We start from the raw sequence: 16,732 nt of genomic DNA, 5'->3' as shown, positions 1-16,732 counted from the left end.
AACTGGTTTCAAAATATATAGGAAGGAGAAAAAATACTTAAATTGCTTAATTCAATCAATAATATAGATAACTATCATATCTAGAATTCAATCGTGCTAAGAATTTTACTCTTTATATACTTTAAAAATTAAGACATTGTTTAAAGTTTCTTATTAGAGATAAATAAATTAGTAATGATGACTGAAAACCTTTTGAAAAGGACTGGCCATTCTAGATGCCTTTAAGAACACCATGATTCATGAGAAGAGGTCAAAATATCAACATTAACAGGAGTTTTGGAAGAAGCTGATTCCAACCCTCATGAATGACTTTGAGGGGTATGACTTCAGTACAGGAAGTAACTATAGATGTGGTAGAAAGCAGAACTAGAATTAGAAGTGGAGTCTAAAGATGTGACTGAACTGTTATAATCTCATTTAACAGATATTTAATGGATGAGAAGTTGCTTCTTACGGATGAACAAAGAAACTGGTCTCTTGAAAGAGAATCTACTCCTGATGAAGATGCTGTGAAGGCTACTGAAATGACAACAAAGGATTTAGACTATAATTAATACATAAACTAAGTTGATAAAACAAGTGGCAGGATTTGAGAAGACTGACTCCAATTTTGGAAGAAGTTCTACTGTGGGTAAAATGCTATCAAACAGCATTGCATGCCACAGAGAAATTGTCTGAGAAAGGAAAAGTTGATCATTACAGCAAACTTCACTCTTGTCTTATTTTTAAAAATTGACATAGCTACCCCAATCTTCAGCAATCACTGCCTTGGTCCTCCAGCACCTTCAACATTGAGGAAAGACCCTCCACCAGCAAAAAGATGATGACTCAGATGGTAGGCTCAGAGGGTGCTTAGCAATTTTTAGCAATGAAGTATTTTTAAAATAAATGTGTACATTCTTCTGTTAGACATAATGCTATTGCACACAATAGGCTACAATACTGTGTAAACATAGCTTTTTTATGCACTGGGAAACCAAAAAATTTGTGTGACTTGCTTTACTGACACATTCACTTCATTGTGGTGTCCCTAAGGTAGCCCCTATACACTGCTGTAGAGTTTTAAGTACATTACCTTTACCACATCCTCACAAGCATCTTGAGGGTAGCAGCCATTTCTTACTCTTACATATGGAGGACAGTGAGTCCTGTCACACAATGTAACACACAAATCAGACACACAATCAAAATTTGATGGTGAACAAAGACATGTAACCCAGTGCGGTAATCGAATCTTCCCAGTGTGTCCCACAACCAGGAACAGAAATCCCCTTGTTTCCCAACTCTTTGCTAGGTGACACGAAGTATTCAATTTAACACACAGAAAATCTCTTTTCTGCACTTGGGACACTGTCTTTCATGAACTTCATCAGCACATTCCAGGTTGTTGCAACATTCTGGTTTTTAACATGCATTACTCACATGTAACAATGCATATTAGATTTTCAGAACTGGGATGCATTCATTTTAAACAAAGCCATTAGTTTATAAGGCAAGGAAGCAAAAATCACAAATAATAGCATGTTATAACAAACAATTAAGGGTGGAGAAAGGATTATCATTTAATGACTGGTATTTTCCATACCATTTACAAATGTGGACTATAGCCTGTCAACAGGATAATTTAAAAAAACTAGGGAATTGTGTAAAAATAGATATTATTGAAATAATAGTGTAAGAAAAATGTGCATTAGTATTTCCTATGTGATTCCTATGTTTACTTTTTTCCTGAAGCTTTTCAAGTCAAGTGGAATGTTAAGAGAGTCTTCCCCTGGTTCCCCCTTGCACGGTTAGTTAGCTGGTCTTCCTTTACTCCCATGGTACCACCATAACATACACCCTCCCTCAGTCTGTTTGTCGCCCTTCTCTAGATCGTGAGCAACTAGAGCAAAGAATCAGCCTCTCATCTATTCCAATGAAACGTCTGGAATGCATCTTTAATCACTTGGCAAATGACTTCCAAATAAAGGAGTGAGTGAGTGAATGAAAGAATGACAGAAAGAAAGGCAAGCAGAATGAGATTAAATGCCTTTGGATCTAAATAAACTTTCTGTTATGGGACATTAAAAAAACTGCCACAAATATGGTTAACAGGTAGCTCAAATCAGTAAATTATAACTATAAAGATTCTGCTGCTATTAAGCTTAGTAAACCTTACAGGGGAAAAAAAAGAATCGGAGAAGCTGGAGCCAAAGTTGATGTACCCACAGGCACGGAAAGAAAGTAGGACCTGTTATAGAGTTGAAGGAGGGCCTGAGTAAACTAATCAGAAATAAAATAGAGTAAATACAATTGTTTCAGAATACTACAAAGTGAAAACAAAATAAGAACCTGGAATATCAGTCAGCATTTCTTGATGAACAAAATTTCACTCAACTTTTTTTGGCCCCAAATCCCTATTAAAGAGATCATAAATACACAAAATCTAATTTATGACACCTAATTTATTCAAGAAATATTAAGTCTAATTTATTATTTATTAAAAAAAGCACCTTCTAGTCAAATCCCTCTAAGGTATACTTAACAGTAACATTTATATCATTGCCACAACCTTAATTATAACACCCTTTCCACATAGAAATAGAGATAAAGGTTTTCTATAAGATTAAATCAACTAGAATTTACAATTGAGTTAGTCATTTTTCTCATATTTATAAGTATATGGAGCCAATGAAATACTGAAAACATGGAATCAAGTCCCTGTTCTCACTTGAAAATACTGAAAAATAAAACAGGCCAAACATTAAAAACGTAACAAGTTTGGACTTATTTTTAGAAACAAGATTGTCTAAATGGGGTATATGTAACATGCAAGCACAATTATTTAAAACTTAGGGAATTTTGGCTAAAAGGAACTGTCTTCATAGGAGACCACTGAGGCCCCCAAAACATCTATGAGCAAATACATACATATCTAAAAATATTAAAATCAAATAAATATAGAAAGGAACATATTGTGCTCCCAATTAAATACATTAAAATTTTTTTTCTGTGACCATTTCATTTCAAGCTACAGGAACATGCCAGTACTATAATAAGATAAAATTACCTGTCGAACAAAAACATTGTTGAGGTGACTGGCCAGTCTCCGGGCAAAATTCTCTCGCAAATCACTGAAACGCTGCTGCTGCTGCTGCTGAACTGCCAGAAGCACGTCATGGCCTGAAATCGTGACAGCTTATTCAACGGGTTAAAGAGCTCCCGGATGTCTAAGGAGTGCATTCATAACAGAAGCCGTATTTCAGTTCTGAAGAACTCAACCTTTTGCTGGTTTATGCGTGTGTTTATAAAAGAAAGGTAAGGGGGAAAAACAGTGTAACTCAGCGATCCTCACGCTGCGGTCTTGCCTCAGCCTCACCTGGGAACGGTCAGAAACATGGATTCTAAGGCCTCAGAGCAGACCTACTGCTTATTCGCTGGCCCCTAGCCGTGATCCCGATGCAAGCTCAAGTTTAGGAACCGCTGGTCTAGCAAAGCCTTACGGCATCTACTTTGTGCTAGGTCCTGTGAACAGCGCTGAAGAAAAATGCTGGTGTTAACGTAGAGTCACTGATGGTCAATCAGAAGGTACTGAAATGAACAAGTTCTTCGTGCCGATATAAATTATGTTTGAGAGTAAGTGAAACTTGTTTCAATAGCTAATAATCTAACCCTAAACCACCTGCCTCATGGACTTCTTGTCAAAAGCTTTACACTAAGTCAGAAGCTTAGTCCCAGGTTCTTGGGCAGATTTTATGGTCATACCTGGTCGAAGAGCTACATTCACGCACTGCAGCAGGGCATCTGCAGCATTGGTGCAGGCCTCAATGCTCCTGGAAGAAGAAAGATCTCCTTCCTGAAGTGCCTTTATATGACCTTTGGCCAGGTCCATGTGGCTCTGGAAAGTAAACAAACACACCATTTGTCTGTGTACTCTTAGGAAGTTTACAGGTAAGATGCTACGCAATCCTATTACTGGGTGTTTGAAACTTCAGTATTTTTAAATCTTGCTCTCCTAAGGAAACTAGAAAATACTTGCAAATGGGCTTTAGAGATCATTAGTTTTGCTTTTTTTTAATTGTTGCTAGTAGTTTATAACCATGCTTACCACAAGAAACTCTATCTCAGACAGGAGTTTTACGTTATTAGTGTTACTGAGATGAATGAGGTGGTTGCTTTCGGAGATCTGATCCATCTGTTCTTTTACACTTTGGAGCATTTCCTCATAACTGCTCAGTTTCAATTCAATCAGATCCACCACCTTGAGAGCCTCATCCAGTAACTTCATTAGGATGTTGACTTGCTTTTCAGAGGCCATGATACACTGGATGTTGGCCTACACAGTTAAAAAGAGAAGTAATACTTCATATTCTTCAAATGAAATATCCATAAATCTTTGACAGCAGCGTGACTCAGCAACAGCGGCAACAAAGGCTGACACACACATCTACATCTACACGTCTACTTTAATAGGCTGCTTTGTGTTTACACTCCACTTTTTCACACAGTATTTCAGGGAAGCACACGTCCCCTTATGTGGAGGTTAGGGACCAGATCTCAATACTGCATATTTAGGGCATGCGCCATGATGTATCATCAGCAATGGTGGACTCTCATTAGTGCCGTTAGGTTATACCATCTCTGACGCTGCTTCCAGCTCTATCAACTATAGACATTTTCTATAATCTGCAACATTTATGTAAAACCCTAAACAAAAGCATAATAATCACCTATGCTAATACCTTAGTTAAGAGGGTAGCAGTAGCATGCCAGTCTTTAACAGATACATGGAACTAATTTATAACTGTAGCATGATTTGTACTAATAGGATGTGGAAGAGTCTATTGCCATAAGATAGCTCCTTCTACAATATTCTTTCTTTTCTCTTTCATTTGCAACTACTTTTCTTTCCCAGACAAAGTAGCAACAAACCACCGACCCCTTATTAATATTTTCTAAAGACTCTATTGATTCTCAATTCCCTGAAATATGGAAGCTTTCATACCCAAAATTAAACTGCAAAGTAATATGATGACTTGAAACACAGATGCAACATTAACTAGAAAATACAAACCACAAAGCCACATTAAGAAGGCAGATAACATGATATGAGGAAAAAATTTGGATAAAGAATTAAAATAATATCATTGTATGGGTGATGCTAAAATTTCACGTTATTTTATATACTATTCATAATAACTCCCATGGAGATGCAGCCCAACTGTAAAGCAGCAGAGCTCTGACCCACTGAATCTTAAGCAGCAGAGCTGTGACTTGAACTGATCCAGGACAATTTTCACTTCAACATCTTGAAGTCTCTTCTAGGCTTTACTTCCAGAGAGTTCTACAAATTTGTAAGCTTGGGCTATTGGTGTAATCTCTGGACCTCAGTTCAACCTTACAACTTCTGTACCTTTCATGTATAAAATGCCAACACTCTTTTAAGTCTTAAAAACATTCCTTATTCTCAGAGTTTTTCTTAAATTCATACTTTGCCTAACAAAATGACACCCCCCTCACAAAACACTCTCATTTTAGATTTTTCTCGTAAGACAGGTGCTACTTGTAGCTTTTTACTTCCTAAAGATGTACATGTAGGTACAAGCTCAGATATGTGCATACAAATAAACAGCATCTATTCCACAGCAGTTCAGAGGAGTCGTCAAACATCCTTTTGCCCTGGCTCTCCTGTTTTCACTACACTATTTTGCTCTCTTTGGGTAAAGGATTCGCTTCTTTCAGCTCACTCTCTCTCCTTCTAACTTGTACCTATGTTTTTCCCCCCAAACCACAAAAATTATATTCTCTAGCCTTGAACTATTCTGAAGTGTTCCAGAGGCTGGGGGAATCAACCCCCAGGGTGGTTTCAGGTTGGCTACTTTCTACTTCCATCACTTCATATCAAGAACCTCCCCAAATCCAGAACCTCAGCCAACTGCCTTCACTGGCCTAATAAGAATGGTTCTGTCTCTGGACCAAGAACAGTGAAAGACAGAGGGAGGCAGCTGGTGATGCGCTTCTAGGGAAAGACAGCAACGATCCCACCGTCTAGGCTCAAAGGCAGCGGCAGCAGAATATGAACATCACCAGTCTCCTCAGCTTACCACACATCACTAGCCACACGTTACAAGAAAGGCTGACCCCATCTAACACCTGCAGCTCTCTGGATAACCTTTCTGCAAAGGCCTCGGTGCTAGAAATTGCATATTCACAGCCTTCCATCATTATCTCAATATCCCGCTCTTCTCTTGCATTTAACTCTTGGCATTCATCCACTGCCTCTTCCTCACCTCCTGTCACACTCTGATTTTCTCCACTTGGAACAGATTCTTAAAAGAGGGTAAAAATTAAAAATAAAGTAGTAAAAAACTAGGAAGGACAACAGCATTGTACTTACAGGTAAGGTCAGTTATAAGCACAGGTCACATTTAGATGCTGAAAAATAGGAAAAAAATGATTCAAAATATATGAAAAAAAAACTTATTTTTATGAAGAACCGCATATGTTAACATGTCTATTATAACAAAAGCATGCAGTCTAATTTATTGACTTGTGTTAAAACAGGCTTTAGTCACACTTTCCCAAAACATAATTAAACTATAAAACAAATATAAAACCGGAAACGAAACACGTGTACAAGCCTAACCTCTTTTTTTTCTCTACCTGGGATAACTGTTGCTCTAATACAATAATGCTTATAATTCAGGACACATGAGGAACAATTTGCTTTCCTTTTTTTCCCAGGTAACACCTTCTTCTGTTATTTTTGTTCTTTCTATCTTTGTTATGTTTTGTGTTTTCCTCCAAATAACTTCCAATTGAAATTTTAAAAATGCATCTACAATTCATAATTTATTTTGGGCAATGAAAATATTAACTGAACTTTCCATTTCTCTCTGTAAAAATTTTTCACATGTGTTTATAAAATTTCTAAGGATCAGCTAATAGAAACTTTCTCAATATCTGTATAGTAAGAACAACATCATGGCTGTGTAAAACTACAAAAATTTCAGCTGTCTTCCTGCTTCAAAACAAAAGACCAGGAGGTCAGAACTGAGATGCTTTCTAGATAAATGTTTCAGTTCACTTTCTGGAAAGAACAGACTCAGCATATGGGATTTTACATAAATCTTGAGATCGAGAGATAAAATGAAAAAAATAATTTTACCCTTAAATAAACCTCGAAACAAAGTTACTGATTTTCAACAATTCACAGGACACGCTTTAAAACACAAATTCCAAGTGTTTTAGATATTCATTATTTTGTATGAAAATGAGAATCTACATTCAGCATGACTTGACATATGTTAACTTGTCCTTGAACAAAACACACCTAATTCAAAGTAACAAATGATCTACTCTTAAGAATGCTAATTAGCCAGCTTTAGATAACATGCCAGAAAAAAAAGAGGGGCTAAAACTTTCGGCACAGGCAATTACAGACTGCAGTACACAAATGCAAGTCCCTTAGAGCAGCGTCTCCCAGCTCTCAGCCCTTTCCAAGTCACTCTGGAAATGTTAAAAGTGTTTTGTGTGCAGCTTTTTAGCCACTAGGGGGCAGGGGATGCCCAGTTCATTCTGCACAGCTCCTTACACAAGTAAACATTTAAAATAAACAAATATTTTAAATGATCATAATTGTTTCAGAAGGCATCTTCTCACATAAGCAAGGTCATGAATCACTGTCAAGTAAAACTGAAGTAGCACCAAATCAATAACAAGAAACATTTTTATGGACTTTGAAACTTTAGAAAGCATTTGTATGTTCATTATCTAATGTAATCCTCAAATAAATTCCATGAAATAGTTATTATTTTCCCATTAGAAATTACCACATACTATGTCCTTAGTGACTGCCCAAGAAAAGCTGAAATCTTGAGTGTTACACCTATTAATGCCAAGGTCCCCGCCCCACCCCATGGGAATGCTGGATGCTAAAACTGACAGGGATTTTCAGCTCAAGATGGCAGACTAGGACACATTTACTTTCTGTTCCTTCTGAAACCATACTTAAATAAAAGTGTAGAAATACCAAAATTAATAAGCCAGTAAAAGCCAAGAGGTTGTGGAAGTCATCAACTACAGAAAGATTTCAACATATTTCGAGAAGGCAAAAAATGAAACCGAGTGATGAATAAAATAACTAAGGAAAGACTGTCCTAAGGAGGGTCTGCACAAAGCCAGTTAGCTTTCGGTGAGTTCTGGTTATAGCAAAGGGCAAGGAAAGAAGAGGGGCTGAAAAACAAGGAAATTAAAGTTATTTTAGGGAAAAAAGTTACTTGTATGAGCTCCAGAGACCACTCAGCCTGCTGCCATATCAATCCATGGATTACAATGGATTGTTGGTAAGCAAGACAAGAAAATAAGGAAGAAACAAAAATGAAGAGATTGTTCCTTACTGAACTCTTCTCAAATGAGATCAAGGAATTATGGTTAAATGCCACAGCTGTAAATCATTTCTGCTCCTAGAGAGGTCAGATAGGGCTTATGATATTTCTCGCTTTTTTCAGACATAATTTAGGTCTGAGAAAAACCTTTTGTGTCCTCCAATCTCAAATCTTCTTGGGGATGGAAGTCCAAATTTACTCTGACATACTATAAAAAGAATCTCAAGAGCAGAGGGCAAACTAATTTATAATATATGAATTATGTCCAGTGTTATTTTAAATAGATTTTAAACTAAAATATATAAATAAAGTTTCACTGATCAATACAATTCTGGGTTCTGAAACCTCTACATGTCACATGCCTGCTGTGTAACACACAATGTCAGCCCAGGAGAAAGAAAACACTCCAATGAAGTAAGCCAAAGAAACAAGATTCAAACTCGATAAAGCCATGTTAGACTAGGAGTTTTCAGTCCTATCCTATTCTTTTGAAGCTTCTACTTTGTGAATAATAACATGTCTCCCTTGTCCTAGACACCCAAGAGTGTGACTTCTCTCCTGGGCATAAGAATCTTTAGAATTATATATGGTAGTAAAGAGTGGACCCAGCTGACATGCTCACAGTGACCAAACTGTACTGACTGACTGAAGCTGACACAGGGCTCCACTATGAAGCTGCAATAAGTGATGTGTTTGCTTTCTCAACATGAATGAGCTGCCTTACTGAACACACTCCAGGAAGGCCACAGAAACAGGCTTCTAATCCATACAGAATAATGCACTGGTAAATTTCTTTCAGGAAAGCCCATGATTTATCTAGACTATCATCTTTACATATCTGGATCCTTCAAACTATCCCAAAGGGAAAACCTCCGCTGGTGCTATGCTGACAACTGGTGGTCCTTAACCTGCCTCTTCTGAGATCAGAACCCAACGCAGCAGGTGATCAATTCATGAATTGAGCAAAAGAAAACCTACAGGGTAGGATATAGACTCATTATAGGTATGACACTTAGGGCTAAGTGCCATAAGGAGGACAAGAAAAGAACAGTAACACGTGAAGCATGTATGGCGGGGAGGCACCACAGCCCAGAGCAGGTTTGGGTCACATCCTGGCTAAGCCATTACCATCTGCACACCCTGAAGAACAGTCTAAGATTTAACTGTTGTACCAAATTTCTAAAAAGAAGTGAAGAAAGAGGCTTACCCGCCAGAAAAGGACGTGGTGGGGTGCAGCACCTGGCCAGGTGAGGGCTCTGCATTCCGGCTGGTGATGATGGCAGAGGAGCCGCGGCGGAGAAGCTGCTCCTGGCTCCTGGCCTCGCAGAGAAGCTGGAGAGGTCCCCACAGGTGCTGGACCACCCCCGGGAGGGTGGGTGGCTCCTGCAGTCAGCTTTGCACAGGTCTCTGAGACCCAGGCAGGGAAGGGCCGGCAGATACACACGCAGGCACCAAGGGGGCTGCATGATGAGGAGCTAGATGGGATGAGCTCTGGAGAAGGAGGCCCCCACGGTCCTGAAGAGTCTCTGCACGGTGGCCCATCTGGTGCCAAACACCTGCCACCCACAGGGGGAGGTCTCAGCGGCTAGAGAGCCCGGGAGGGGTCGTGCACTGGGCCCCGCCCTTTGCCCCGGAATTTGCAGTTTCTCTGTGACACGTATACCATGGACGCGTCACAATTGCCAGGCTGAGTCCTCCTCCCTCCAGGGCGTGTTTGACCGCGAGAGGAGTAAGAAGCTAGGGAGACGCTCTCCCAGTTTCACATTCTATTCTCGGGTTATTTGGCGCACAATCTGTCCTATACGGGCAATTTACTGTGTAAACTTCTTTCTGGGCTCCGCCGCCGGCGCCGGCGCCCGCTGGGCCGGCGCTCGCTGGTTTTGCGCCCTCGGGGTGCCACCACATCTGGCCGGGGTCACCCCGCCGCCCCAGCTCCTGCTTTACAACCTGGTCGCAGGCTGCTCAACCAGGATCCAGTGCCCTCATCGTCCGGGTTTTACAGCATGCCGAAAAGGTGGTACCCAATCCAGCAGGCTGGGTACTCCCGTGTGGGCGGGCTACCCCTGGCGAACTTGAGGGAGCGGCCGAAGCAGCAGCCCGTCCTGTCCACTCGTAATTCCATGATGTTCGGACCTTCGAGAACCGTCAGAATTCCTCCACCGGGGCGCAAAATTACTCTCCTGCGTTCACTCCCTGAGCTACCTGTTCAGGTAGCCAAGGCTGGGAAGCCGGTACCAACCAGTCACCGCCCACTTCCTCGCGCAAAGGAGAGTAAGGCCATGGTCCAGGAAGATCAAAGGGAAGGCGTGACAGAGGAGGAAGGTCACACAGAGGCCGAAGGAGAGGACAACGGAAAGATGAGTCCGGACCCCAGCGGGGCTATGACAATGACACCTAGGCCCCAGGAGACCGGCGGGTTCCTCCCGCCCCTCCACTGCCCTCCCGAGCCTCCAAACCTCCTTCCGGGGCACCCAGGAGGCAACTTCAGTGAGAAAGCCCAGGTGTCTCGGACGAAGCCTTCCTCCCAAAGCCCCGCCATCTGCTCAGACGGCACTGCTGGAGACGGCCGGCCTCCCTCGCAGCCTGGCCCCGTGGCCACGGTGCTCTCTGCCCCAAGTCCGCGCTGCAGCCTGCTGCCTGAGAGGCCAGGAGAAGTGGTGCTGGGTGAAGACCACCAACCCGGCTGCCCAGAGTCACCGATGTCCGGGAAGGCGCTGCAGCGTGAGCCACCTTCAGACACCCCGCGGAGAAGCTCTTCTCCCCTGGGAGCCGCCGGCAGTGGGCGCCCCCGCAAGAGGACGATGCCCCCGCCGCTTTTTCTGCCACTGCCGCCACCGCCGCCGCCACTGCCGCCCCCGCTGCCGCTGCTCTGGGGTCGCAGTGACCTTCCCCCGCCTCCGAAGCTTCCAGCCATGACTCGCGCCAAAACCCGGGGCACCCTGAAACAAAACAGGGACCGTCAGAGGAACAGAATCCTGAGGGATGCAAGGAAGGCCATGCGACGCCGCAGCGCCGCCCCGCCTGCCCCAGGGACCACAGGCTCCCTGCCTCCGGTCAGTCACACGTTGCAGGTCCCTCCCTACCACCACCAACTTGGCCGACCTGTCCTCCAGATTCCCCAATCTGGCTGGCCTTCCACCTTGCCTGACACCTTATGTGGATCGGGTGGCAAGACACACAGCCCCCGTGGACTCTCATTCTGCTAGTCCTGCAGATGCTCTGCCTCCAGTTTCCAATCCCACTGTGGGAACTGCCCTCAAGGAGGATGCGGGCACTGCGTGTGCAGTCAGAGCAACACCACCTTCTATTTCTGACCTCTCCACACCCCTGAGCACCCCAACCCTCCCCTTCCAGCCACCCTCCGACAAAAATGAACCCCCAACACCCATGTGTGTAGATTCTCCCCCTCCCTCATACTTACTCACCCCTCTTCCAGACCGCCCCATCGCTCCCCCTGCTACAACTTCTACTGGAGTCCCTTTTACCACCACAGTCACAGCATCTCCAAGTGTAACCTTCCTGTCTCCTTCAGATCAGGACGTCACTGACATGGACACTACTCCCCCGGCTCATGCTGTAACCTTTCAGTCTCCCCCAGGTATTGGGGTGGAGCAGACACGCACTGCAGGGAGACCAGACACCACCAGCGCCATTTGTGCCAACGGTCTCCTGCCCTGCTTCAATCTTTAACTATGCCTTTCACTCCCAAACCAACCCTCACCCTACATCTGCAGCCACTGATGGGCAGCAGAGAGCCTCTGTTTTTCCCAAGCCCCCATCTGGGGCTCCGGCTGCTGTCTTCCCCGGGCCCCCACCTGGGGGTCAGGCTGTCGTCTTCCGCGGGCCCCCACCCGGAGGTCAGGCTGCCGCCATTCCCGAGCCCTCATCTGGGGCTCCGGCTGCCGCCTTCCCTGGGCCCCCACATGGTTATCAGGCTGCCGCCTTTCCCGGGCCCTCATCTGGGGCTCCGGCTGCCGTCTTCCCCGGGCCATCACCTGGATATCAGGCTGCCGCCTTTCCCGGGCCCCCATCTGGGGCTCCGGCTGCCGCCTTCCCCGGGACCCCACCTGGGGGTCAGGCTGCTGCCTTTCCCAGGCCCTCATCTGGGGCTCCCGCTGGCGCCCTCCCCGGGCCCGCACCTGGGGGTCAGGCTGTCGTCTTCCCCGGGCCCCCACTCGGAGGTCAGGCTGCCGCCTTTCCCGGGCCCCCATCTGGGGCTCCGGCTGCCGCCTTCCCCGGGCCCCCACCTGGGGGTCAGGCTGCTGCGGTTCCCGGGACCTCATCTGGGGCTCCGGCTGGCGCCTTCCCCGGGCCCCCACCTGGGGGTCAGGCTGCTGCCTTTCCCGGGCCCTCATCTGGGGCTCCGGCTAGCGCCTTCCCCGGGCCCCCACCTGGGGCTCCGGCTGCCGCCTTCCCCGGGCCACCACCTGGGTATCAGGCTGCTGCCTTTCCCAGGCCCTCATCTGGGGCTCCGGCTGGCGCCTTCCCCGGGCCCCCACCTGGGTATCAGGCTGCTGCCTTTCCCAGGCCCCCACCTGGGGCTCCGGCTGGCGCCTTCCCCGGGCCCCCACCTGGGTATCAGGCTGCCGCCTTTCCCGGGCCCCCACCTGGGCCTCCGGCTGCCGCCTTTCCCGGGCCCCCACCTGGGGGTCAGGCTGCTACCTTTCCCGGGCCCTCATCTGGGGCTCCGGCTGGCGCCTTCCCCGGGCCCCCACCTGGGACTCTGGTTAATGTCTCCCTTGGAACCCCATCTACGGCCTTGGGTCCTGTCTTCCCCGGCCCCACTGTGTAGGACTCCAGCCAGTGTCTTCCCCATCCCTCCATCTAGGGTTCTGCCCACTCTCTCCCCTAGCCCCCCATCTACAGCTTTTGGTCCTGTCTTCCCTGGCCCCCTCTCTAGGGCTTTGGCTCTTTCCCTCAGTCCCCAAATTATGGCTTTAGGTCCTGCCTCCCCCAGCCCCCCATCTATTGCTTCAGCTCCTGTTTTCCCCAAACCCCATCTATGGCTTCGGCTCCTGCCTCCCCCAGCCCCCCACCTATGGCTTCGGCAGTTATCTATGCTTCAGCAGTCAGCATCTCTACAGATGTCAAACCAGTCTTTGACATCAAAGCTATGGATGCACCTCCTCCTCAGACTTTACTTTCTAGTCTACCTCTGACTCCAAGGACAACCACTACTCATACCACATGGCTCTTCCTGGTTCTGAGAACACAGCACCCAGTGGCAGCGATGCCTGGACCCGAGCCTCGACTTATTTACCTGTGGACGTGGTCAACAGAGGTACCCATGTTTCAAGTGAAGCTTGAAACCCAGAACTCACCATTGAACCCACATCTGGGGCCAACAATAGGAAGAAGCCTAACAAGTCTATTCCACTGGGAAACCCATTAGCCCTAGCACAAGATGAAAAGCTAACCTCTTCTGCAGTCCAGCCACCCAGAGGAAGGATAATGGATTCGGGTTTACCAGATCCCCTGTCTTCCACCACCACCATCAACATGCAGCCGCCCTCTGTCTACAGCTCAGGTATTTTCCCCAGGGATGTATCTGCTACTTCTGGTTTTGGAATGGATACCACAGTGCCCAGTCCTGGAGACAGTAGCTTGCTGTCTTGCTAGTACCACATGAGGCCCACTGTTGATGGGGCTGCAGCCTCTATGGCTGGTGGGAGTTTTGGGTTGGTGTGAATGCCCTAGGCCTCACTTATTCAGAAGCATCTGGCCCACCTCACTTTTGCACAGAACTGTGTGGGACACCCAGCACCACCTGTGTTCCTACTGTGGCCAGATCACCTTGGGCTCATCTCATTGCAGCTGGCTGCTGCAGTAGGAACAGCAAGCCCCCATCCCAGCATCCGGGCACGTATCTGGTTCCAACTTGAATCCAAACGCCTGGGGTCTCCTTCAGCCAAGTCCAGGTGGTAGAGTCACGGCAGGGGAAACCACCATCCTTATGGTTAGAGGTCGGGGTGTTACCACTTCCCATCACTGCACCCAGGACCCACATGAGTGTAGACAATCTACAGTTACAAATCCCATCACCATGAAGAAGAAATTTGTGTCAAGGGACAAGTCAATTTCAACTTTTCACTAGAACAACACTGCATCCATTGGATTTGCAACTGTGAGACCCACCCCTGGCTTGAAACCCACTAGAAGTTCCACCTGACTTCCAAACACAAGGGGTCCACCTGTCCAACATCCAAGTGGTGGTGGTATAGGAGGGAACGTCATCATTCCCAGGAATGGAGGACCTGGTAGCCACACTTCCCATCAGTACAACTGGGACCCACCTGGCCAATACACCATGGGTGAACACATGGAAGGAGCCACATCTCATCTCGGATGGGAGGCCCCAGTGTCAGCACCTGCCACTGGGCTCGGAACTCATATATGCAAAGCACAGAGCAGGTGACGGGGGCCAGCACCTCACCCGCTGTGACTGGGTACACTTCTGCTGTCCCATTCACACAAAGCACCCAGGCCTCCCCAGCCCAAACCCACGTAGTACGATGGGGGATAGCACCATATATATTTAGAGAGGAACGTCTGCACTCAGAACTCCTGGGACCCCAACTCAGGGCACCCCTCTGACTTTGGAGGAGCACGATGTTGCCTTTAGCAGCAATGAGCCAAAGGACCACACGCTCAGCGATATGCACGGGTAGGTGTGTGTTGTATGTGCATGGGTGAGGAAGGTGGGTGTGTGTGTCGTGCAGGCTGAGAAGTATCTGAGCCCAGTTCAGAACTACATACCAGAATTGAGAAGTTCCATGTGGAGGATGGAAAGTAATCTGCATGTATCATCCACTATGCCATCCCTGGTTTGACTGTAAACTTGGCCGACCCAAACTTCTGGATATTTTCCCTACACTTGGAACTGGCAAGTTCTACAGCTGTCTTTAGCTGCTTCCTCTCCCCCTACCCATTTGCCTCAATGGACACTTATCTTTCCCAGCTTTATGGGCAAATATGTATATAGGTAATTTATATATAAGTAAAAACTTATTCCTGTTAATCTACTACTGTTTGTGTGTCTTTACCCATTGATATATATGAGTCATGATGTGTTGAGGCAGACTTAAGGTTGCAAAATTTTCTGGGTCCCAGTGACTGGGTTGTGGAGCTAGGCATACATTATGACCATGTGTGCTGACTTCTGAAATCTGCTTTGAGTGTAAGGAGTGACAGTCCAGGAAGAACTAAGGTCCAGAGGAGGCAGAGACAGGGCAGCTCATCCTTACTTCTCTATGTCTCTCTCTCTCCCCCTGCACCACTCGAACCACACCAGAGGCCAGACAATCCCTGATGTGTGAAGAGGAAACACACTTTATGGTTTTCGTTTTTGAAAACGTTTAAATGTCTCTTTTGTGCATCTTCTGATCCAATTGAAACTTAGGCCAGTCATCTTTGTATGTTCCCACTTCACCCAGAGAGGATGGACTTTGTATCCAGGTTCATGTGTCTGGAGAAACAAAGGAAGAGTCCATGCCTGCTCTGTAATTGTTGAAAATTTAAGTTTACTTCAAGTTGATCATACTGCTTAAAGTATCAGAAAAGATTCTCTTCAATAACTGGCTTGGCTCTGAGATAGGCTGCTAAAATACCAAATATAAGAGGTATAACTGTGTCCAGTTCTTGCAGACCCTAGAGTTTTGCTGGGCCTCCAGGAGGTTCAATAAAGGCAAAACTCCTGACTCTCTGTAGCCTATCCTGTAGTCAGAGGGGAGAACAGAAATCAGTGTAAATTATCTGACAAGCTGGTGGTGTGGTTTAGTTGCTAAGTTGTGTCAGACTCTTTGCAACCCCAGGGACTGTAGCCCACCTGTAGGCTCCTCTGTCCACAGGATTTTCCAGGCAAGGATACTGGAGTGGGTTGCCATTTCCTTCTCCAGGGGGTCTTCCTGACCCAGAGATCGGGCCAGGTCTCCTGCATTACAGGTGGATTCTTTACTGACTGAGCCTCCAGGGAAGCCTAGTAACAAACGCAACAGAGATTGAGCAGTGTATGGGCAGAGAAACAAGGTGTTCCAGTTAAACAGTAGAACAGGATAAGTCTTACTGGGAAGGTGGAGTTTGAACAGTGTAGCGGGAGGGAACTGAGTCAGATACCTGAGGAAAAAGCATTCCAGATAATGGGAATAACCTCTCCAAAGCCCAGAAGAAGGACACCAATGCCCTAAGGGAAAAGCTAGTAAATAATGCGGCTGGAAGAAAGTCAGAAAGTGGGAAGGGAGAAGAGAAGAGGAAAGGAGGATGGAGAAGATGTGGATTGAATTGTGGCATCATCATTTATTGATTGTGTGATCACAAAGTTAATCCAACCTTCAAACGTTTCAGTGAAATCAGTGATTTTCCTATGGCCA

The 16,732-nt window shown here is 45.9% G+C and overlaps 2 protein-coding genes across 2 annotated transcripts in view; one reads left to right on the top strand and one right to left on the bottom strand.

Moving 5' to 3' along the window:
- The window catches only part of LOC136148079 (exocyst complex component 1-like), a 42,260-nt gene extending 31,571 nt beyond the window's left edge, over nt 1–10,689 (bottom strand). The window contains 5 exon segments of the mRNA XM_065907553.1: nt 3,050–3,162; nt 3,745–3,877; nt 4,088–4,315; nt 6,377–6,414; nt 9,574–10,689. Coding sequence (XP_065763625.1) covers nt 3,050–3,162; nt 3,745–3,877; nt 4,088–4,297 — 456 coding nt within the window. The 5' untranslated portion in view covers nt 4,298–4,315; nt 6,377–6,414; nt 9,574–10,689.
- LOC136148111 (putative UPF0607 protein ENSP00000382826) lies at nt 10,370–11,572 on the top strand. The gene has a single exon (XM_065907578.1). It carries the CDS (start codon nt 10,370–10,372, stop codon nt 11,570–11,572), a length of 1,203 nt encoding a protein of 400 aa, XP_065763650.1.
- Nucleotides 11,573–16,732: the final 5,160 nt, after the last annotated feature.

Source organism: Muntiacus reevesi, chromosome 16 (genome assembly GCF_963930625.1).
Source record: "Muntiacus reevesi chromosome 16, mMunRee1.1, whole genome shotgun sequence".
Taxonomy (NCBI): domain Eukaryota; kingdom Metazoa; phylum Chordata; class Mammalia; order Artiodactyla; family Cervidae; genus Muntiacus; species Muntiacus reevesi.
This window is presented reverse-complemented; position numbering and strand designations above follow the sequence as displayed.

What these genes read in the sequence shown, in the direction of transcription:
- LOC136148111 (XM_065907578.1), top strand. Translation starts at nt 10,370, where the DNA reads ATGCCGAAAAGGTGGTACCCAATCCAGCAGGCTGGGTACTCCCGTGTG.